The 7,992-nt window shown below is 41.5% G+C and overlaps 1 protein-coding gene across 1 annotated transcript; it reads left to right on the top strand.

Annotated features, from left to right (window-relative positions):
* The first annotated feature begins 1,437 nt into the window (after nucleotides 1-1,437).
* Nucleotides 1,438-4,083, top strand: marcksb (myristoylated alanine-rich protein kinase C substrate b). Its single transcript, XM_061896092.1, has 2 exons — nucleotides 1,438-1,787; nucleotides 2,520-4,083. The coding sequence occupies exons 1-2, from the start codon at nucleotides 1,698-1,700 to the stop codon at nucleotides 3,093-3,095; spliced, it is 666 nt and encodes a 221-aa protein (XP_061752076.1). The 5' UTR covers nucleotides 1,438-1,697; the 3' UTR covers nucleotides 3,096-4,083.
* Nucleotides 4,084-7,992: the final 3,909 nt, after the last annotated feature.

Genomic DNA, 7,992 nt, shown 5'->3' with positions numbered 1-7,992 from the left:
TTGTTATATTGAATATGAATTTAGACCAGACTAACACATATATGGGTGTTGTTGAATATTTGATTTGTTTGGTTGTTGCTGACCAATATATTCAATATGTTTGCTTCTTGCGGACGAATAACGCATGATCTTGAACGTTAAGTGGTAGTAGCAAGCCTGGCTTGTGTTGTGTTCCGACAGTAGCAAAACATGTCTTCAATATTCACATTTTCTACCAGCATAATACTAACAATATTAAACAGTCAGAAGAAGTGTAGGAGTTAGCAAAAGTGTAGGGAAAAAAACAAGAGTTGTGTATACTTGTTATTGCATTACTTCCTTGTACAAGAACCAGAAAGTAGCTGTTAAAAATTGGGGTGAATTTATCAAATGATTGTTATATTGAATATGAATTTAGACCAGACTGTTGTTGAATATTTGATTTGTTTGCTTGTTGGTGACAAATATATTCAATATGTTTGCTTCTTGCGGACGAAAAACGTTCAATTAAAGTTGAACAAGCCTGGCCGACAGTAGCAGAACATATCTTCAATATTCCCATTTTCTACCAGCATTGATTGATTGACTGATTGATACTTTTATTAGTAGATTGCACAGTTCAGTACATATTCCGTACAATTGACCACTAAATGGTAACACCCGAATAACTTTTTCAACTTGTTTAAGTCGGGGTCCACGTTAATCAATTCATGGTATAATACTAACAAAATTAAACGGTTAACAAAATTGTAAGGAAAAAAAACAAGACTTCTGTGTATTTGCTTGTTATCGCTTTAACATAAATTGATTAAATAAACTTTCATTTAGTGGTCCATTGTACGGAGTATGTACTGAACTGTGCAATCTACTAATAAAAGTTTTAATCAATCAATGAAAACTTTGTTGTACTAGAACCAGGAAGTAGTTGTTACAAATTGGGGTGGATTTATCAAATTACGTTATATTAATTATGAATGTAGACCAGACAAACAAATATATGAGTGTTGTTGTATATTTGACATGTTTGCTTGTTGCTGACAAATAAAGTTGAATTGAATTGGAAAAAAAGCCGAATGCTACTATAGTTAGGCCTGAGCCTGGCTTGTGAACATGTTTCAAATAGACGCCTTTTCTTCCCCTCATCATTGTCAAATTGCTTACTTAAACGCCACAGCTCATTTCAATCGGTCGACCGGCGTCCAGTTTCGAGGGGGATAGGAGGCGAAGTCGACATAAAAACAAGTTGTTGGCCATGTTGTGGTGCCTCCTATTGTCCTCCCACCGCCCCAAGATGGCCCCCCCTGCGCGCGCGTTCAGCTCCCCGACCTGTGATTGGCTGAGCGTGACGTCACCACCCCAGCGCCCACTCATCTGCGGACTTGGGCGTGGTACTCCCGCATCTCATTTGCGGCGGGGCCAATTTCTCCTCTTCCCAAACTCCGCTCTCGACCTAAAAAAAAAAAAAAAAAAAAAAAGGGAAAAAAAAAAAATCGAAGGGGGGGGGGAAGAGATTCGGCGTTTCTTCTCCTACATTTTAAGCACGTTTTTACGGCCAAAAAGCTCGCACGCGTCCGCTCGGGTGCAGCATTCGCCTCGCTCGTTGAAGGAAGTCGCGGAGTTTGATTGCTTTTCGTCGGAGGAAGCGTTGCGGTCTTTGTTCATTCATTTCATCGCTCGAGGTTCCTTTGTTGGACCGCAAGGAAGGAAAAAAAAAGAGCATGGGTGCACAAATCTCTAAAGGGAAGGAGGAAGCTGCGGTGGAGAAACCCGGCGAGGCTGCAGCGGTGGCGGCTAAGAGTAATGGACAGGTATGGTTCAATTTGAATTATTTAAGTGTTAATTGCAGGCCAATGTGTTGCGTTCAATGGCGTGGGTTTGTGTGTACGTGAAATCCCCCACGCTCGCCGGCATCCAGGGGAAAGTGGGCCCGCATGTTGCTGCATGCCCACGATTTTTTAAACCACTTGGACACAACTTTATTGTGGAGGGTTTATTCCTCATTATAAATCCGGCATATAACGCATCTTAAATCATACATTTTTTTTTTTTTTTTTTTTTTATTATAATTTTTTTTTTTACAGTCGACATTCTCCTATTCTTTTGTGGTAAAAAAAAACAACAAAAAAACTCAGTGGGGTTTTTGCGTGGGTTCTGTCGCGTGTAGCCATTTTAGAGACGCCACGCCTTTGTTTCCTGATTCAAGAAAGGGAGCCACGTTTTGTTCTTCCCACACTGCACCCCCACGCTAAAATTAAAAAAAATATATATATATGGATTTAATACCCACGCAAACCCCCATAAACGAGACGCAGGGTTATGCAAATTTGCTCAAAATGGTTAAATTAATCAAACACTAATGAGATTGGAATGAAACCCCACGTTATATCTGTAGTAAACGCCCCACAGTGGAGCTAGGCGGTACTGCAAGTGAAAATGTCTAGACTGGGTGATCTGTCGTCACTCTCCTGGTAACCGAGGTTCTGCGGCTTTTTTCTTATTGGTTGAGGGTTTCAATTAAATGTCACCCTCACATCTTCCAGGAGAACGGCCACGCCAAGACCAATGGCGACGCCTCCCCGGCTGCGGAGGACGGCGGCAAGGTTGAAGCTAACGGAAGCACCCCCACCCAGGAGGCGCCCAAGGAGGATGGCGTGAAGGTGGAGGAGGCTGAGAAGGAGCCCGCCGCCGCCGCTGCTGTAAACGGGGAGGCCAAGCCGGAGGAGGGCGCCGTCGGCGAGGACGTCAAGCAAAAGAAGAAGCGTTTCTCCTTTAAGAAGCCCTCCTTCAAGCTGAGCGGCTTCTCCTTCAAGAAGACCAAGAAGGATTCCGAGGAGGCCGCCGAGGAAGGAGCTGCCGCCGCTGAGGGCGAGGGAGCTACAACTGAGGAGGCCGCCGCTACCAGCGAGGAGGCCAAGCCCGCGGAGGCTGCCCCCGCCGCCGTCGAGGAGGCTCCTGCACCTGAGGAGCCGAAAGCTGACGAGGAGGCGAAGCCAGTGGAGGAGGCGGCAGCTGCAGCACCAGCAGGTGAGGAGAAACCGGCCGAGGCGTCCTCGCCGGCGGAGCCACAGGCCGCCGCCGCCGCCAGTCCGGAGGCACCCGCCCCCGCCGCCGAGTAATCCTACTGAAGGGAAGAGACGACGTCATGAAGGAGGCCATCGGAGCCCATCTGAAGGAATGCGAGGACTTGTCTGAAACCAGGGATTTGTTTTCTTTTTACGTTGTTTACTTTTTGTTTGCATTTCATCCACTGCAAGGCGGGCAGCGAGGCGGGTTATTAGAGGGCGCTCGTCCCTCCTCTTCCTGTCCTCGCTGGTTCCTGCCGGCGTTTGTCGGGCGAGCGTGAAAGTGTGACTGAGTGTGAATGATTCTTTTTTTTTTTTTTTTATGTCTTTTTTTCTACATGAAACCATGACTGTGTTGATGCTGACATATTTAATTGAAGTATTTGGTGCTGGGCTAATTGTATGTAGCAGTTTAAGCTGTGTCTGCAACATTCCACACACTTAAGCTTTTTTGTGTGGTTTTTCTTCAAAAAGGGAAAGCCCTCAGCCAAGTCTTTAAAAAAAATAAAAATAAAAAAAAAGGTCTTTGCAGTGGACGCTCCTGTGGACACAAGCGCTCCTGAAGGAAGTAGTTGTAGTTTACCATTCCGGTTTACAATAGGTGCTCGTCACTCCTCCCCTCAACTTTCCCCTATATTTAGAGTCGGACATTTCAAACGTTTCTGTAGTAATGCACGTTGTATAGACTTTGATATTACTGGTTTTATGACTGAAATGTACCTAAATGACATTTTTAACAGATAAAACAAAACCCATTGTAAATGACTTGTTTTTTTTTCACCATTTGTAAGATTGAATAAAATTGGGAGATGTTTTAAGCAGAAGCTGTGATGACTACAACACTTCATCTCTATAGAATAGCGAGTACAGTACATCGTCTTTTCTTTTTCTTTCTTTCTTTTTGTAGATTTAGACATGTTTTTCTTTCTTTCTGTACATAACGACATCACTTGGATATGAATGTAACATTGGCTACAACATGGTATTGAGGTGTTTTCATATTCTGTGAGCACTGAAGAATAAAGGAAAGTGTGAATTGGCACTTTGAGCTCATTTTATTTAATCATTTTTGAACACGTTTACTTTAATTAGCCCTAAAGGCCTACTAAAATGAGATTTTCTTATTTGAACGGGGATAGAAGGTCCATTCTATGAGTCATACTTGATCATTTTGCGATATTGACATATTTTTGCTGAAAGGATTTAGTAGAGAACATTGACGACAAAGTTTGCAACTTTTGGTGCTGATAAAAAAGCCTCGTCTTTACCGGAAGTCACAGACGATGATGTCACAAGGGTGAGAGCTCCTCACTTCCTCCCATTGTTATTAATGGGAGCCTCCAGCAACAAGAGCTATTCAGACCGAGAAAACGACAATTTCCCCATTAATTTGAGCGAGGATGAAAGATTCGTGGATGATGAGATTGATAGCGAAGGACTAGAAAAAATAAAATAAAAAGCAACGGCTCCGGGCGGCGGCAGTGTGAGCGTTTCAGATGTAATTAGACACATTTACTAGGATAATTCTGGAAGATCCCTTATCTGCTTATTGTTTTAGTGAGATTGTAAAGACTTACCTTGAGGTCGGATGGCTGCGGTGAACACGCAGTGTCTCAGAGAGAAGCCGAGGAGCCAAGCTCACAGCTGCCTTTTAAACAGCTACTGCAGGAGGTCGAATAATCCAATGATGTCTCCGGTAAGATATAATCACAATTGTCCCATCCAAAAACATGCTGGTTGACGTAGAGCAGGGGCGCTACTTTTCAATTGACCAAGTTGAGGAGATCTACCTCATTCCTATTCATAATTTATATTTATTTATTTATGAAAGAGACATTTTTGTTAACAAGTTAATGGTGTTTAATGATAATACAAGCATGTTTAACACACATAGATTCCTTTCTTTCATGAAGACAAGAATATAAGTTGGTGTATTTGATTCTGATGACTTGCATTGATTGGAATTAGACAGTGGTGCTGATAACGTCCGCATTTTCAAATGGAGGAAAAAAAAAGTCCTTCTTTCTGTCCAATACCACATGAAAGTGGTTGGATTTGGCATCTCATTTGTCCAACTTGCATACTCGTTTTTAAACACTTTGTTATGAGAGTAGCATATGTGTGTGGCCCTTTAATGTCTGGCAGCAGGTGAGTGACGTCAGTGAGTGTGCGGGTGGGCAAGCAAGTGAGAAAGCGGTCGCTGAGGGCGGGGGAGAAATACATTGGCATCAAACTCCGTAGCTTTCTGAGACTCTTATTTTGTTAGCACAGGCAGGATGAAACAGGTCTTTTATGGTGAAGACAGGAACTGTGCAGTCGGTCTTTAGAGTTTTGACAGTAGGTACGGAGTCTCTAGAAATAAAATGTGTTTCTCTGCGTCCGCCCTGTTAGTGATTTTTTTCTTAAATATGAGCTCGCAGCAGCCAGCGTCATCTCACAAGATCCTCGGGTGCCGAGAATGTCAAACAACTGACGAAAGTGAAGTCTTGGTATGATTGATGATTGCTCATTTTTATGTATATTTTTTAATGCCTGGCTTGAGATCGACTGACACACCCTCCGAGATCGACCAGTCGATCGCGATCGACGTAATGGGCACCCTTGACGTAGAAAAAACATGTCCCCTTGAACGCTCTGTGTTAAAAACAAAGAAACACCGGCTGTGTCTCAGTGCTAAAGGCAGCTGCAATCCACCGCTTTCCACCAACAGCATTGTTCTTTATAGTCTCCATTATTAAATGGAACAAATTGCAAACGATTCAGCAACACAGATGTCCAGAATACTGTTTAATTGCGCGATGAAAAGAGACGACTTTTGGTCGCAAATGGACGTACGCTAATATTTCCTGACAGTCCGTGACGTCATGCGCACGCGTCATCATTCCGTGACGTTTTCAACAAGAAACTCCATGGGAAATTTAAAATTGCAATTTAGTAAATTAAAAGGCCGTATTGGCATGTGTTGCAATGTTGATATTTCATCATTGATATATAAACTATCAGACTGCGTGGTCGGTAGTAGTGGGTTTCAGAAGGCCTTTAACTTTTACCAGTACAGAGGGGCCCACTCAATATTAACATTAGATTAGAAATTTTACTCAATAAGATCAACCTACATACACTGGAACAGATGTAATTATTTTCGAATGATATGAAACCATTTGTATTTATCCATAGATTACACAGGCTTAGGTCAGACTGATTAAGAAAATAACTAATCAAACAGCAAAATTAGGGATTTATGAAAAATGGAAGATAAATACATTTACGTACTATCATACAAATACATAATATTCATGTTTTATGTCTTAATTTTGTGGTCGGTTTTTAATATTTTTAGCTGTACTGTCATAATTATCGTATTCAGCACTTTGGTCTACCTCTTTTTAAAAGTGCTCTAGAAATAAAATTGGATTGAAACTATATTGTGCTAAACGTTTTTAAGCACAATAATGATGAATAATAAGCTTTCCTACGACTTCTGCAGATTTCTGATTGTTTTCATTGAGGGCCACATTTCAGTTATGGGGCTGTGAATATATATAACTCCATCCATTTTCTACCACTTGGCCCTATTATCCAAACCACAAAACCAATGAAGTTGGCACCTTGTGTAAATCGTAAATAAAAACAGAACACAATGATATACAAATCATTTTCAACCTATATTCAATTGAATAGACAGAAAAGACAAGATATTTAACGTTCGTATTGGAAAACAAATTTTTTTTGCAAATATTAGCTCATTTGGAATTTGATGCCTGCAACGTGTTTCAAAAAAGCTGGCACGAGTGGCAACAATGACTGAGAAAGTTGAGGAATGCTCATCAAACACTTATTTGGAACATTCCATAGGTGAACAGCCTAATTGGGAACAGGTGGGTGCCATGATTGGGTATAAAGGCAGCTTCCGTGAAATGCTCAGTCATTCACAAACAAGGATGGGGCGAGGGTCACCACTTTATCAACAAATGCCTGAGCAAATTGTTTAAGAACATTTCTCAACGAGCTATTGCAAGGAATTTAGGGAATTCACCATATGTGGGCCGTAATATCGTCAAAAGGCTCAGAGAATCGAGAGAAATAACTGCATCTAAGCAATGATATTACGGACCTTCTATCCCTCGGCGATACTGCATCAAAAACCGACATCAGTGTGTATAGGATATCACCACATGGGCCCAGGAACACTTCAGAAAGCCACTGTCAGTAACTACAGTTTGTCGATACATCTGAAAGTGCAAGTTAAAACTACTATGCTAAGCGAAAGCCATTTATCAGCAACACCCAGAAACCCAGCCGGCTTTGCTGGGCCCAAGCTCATCTAATATGGACTGATGCAAAGTGGAAAAGTGTTCTGTGGTCTGAAGAGTCCACATTTCAAATTGTTTTCAGAAACTGTGGACGTCGTGTCCTCCGGACCAAAGAGTAAAAGAACCATCCGGATTGTTATAGGCACAAAGTTCAAAAGGCAGCATCTGTGATGGTATGGGGGTATATTAGTGCCCAAGGCATGGGTTTTGATTGATTGATTGATTGATTAAAACTTTTATTAGTAGATTGCACAGTTCAGTACATATTCCGTACAATTGACCACTAAATGGTAACACCCGAATAAGTTTTTCAAGTTGCTTAAGTCGGGGTCCACGTTAATCAATTCATGGTACAAATATATACTATCAACATAATACAGTCATCACACAAGTTAATCATCATAGTATATACAGTACATTGAATTATTTACAATCCGGGGGGTGGGATGAGAAGCTTTATTGATATCAGTACTTCAGTCACCAACAATTGCATCAACAGAGAAATGGACATTGAAACAGTGTAGGTCTTACTTAGTAGGATATGTACAGCCAGCAGAGAACATAGTGAGTTCAGATAGCATAAGAACAAGTATATACATTAGAAATACATTTGATTATTTACATTAGGTTATTTACAA

The sequence above is a fragment of the Nerophis ophidion genome, linkage group LG03 (assembly GCF_033978795.1).
Source record: "Nerophis ophidion isolate RoL-2023_Sa linkage group LG03, RoL_Noph_v1.0, whole genome shotgun sequence".
Lineage (NCBI taxonomy): Eukaryota > Metazoa > Chordata > Actinopteri > Syngnathiformes > Syngnathidae > Nerophis > Nerophis ophidion.
Note: the sequence above shows the minus strand (reverse complement) of the source record. Positions and strands in the feature narration are given on the sequence as shown.

Coding starts and splice junctions, on each gene's coding strand:
- marcksb (XM_061896092.1), top strand. CDS start 1,698: ATGGGTGCACAAATCTCTAAAGGGAAGGAGGAAGCTGCGGTGGAGAAA. Junction 1,788..2,519: donor CGGCTAAGAGTAATGGACAG/GTATGGTTCAAT, acceptor CACATCTTCCAG/GAGAACGGCCACGCCAAGAC.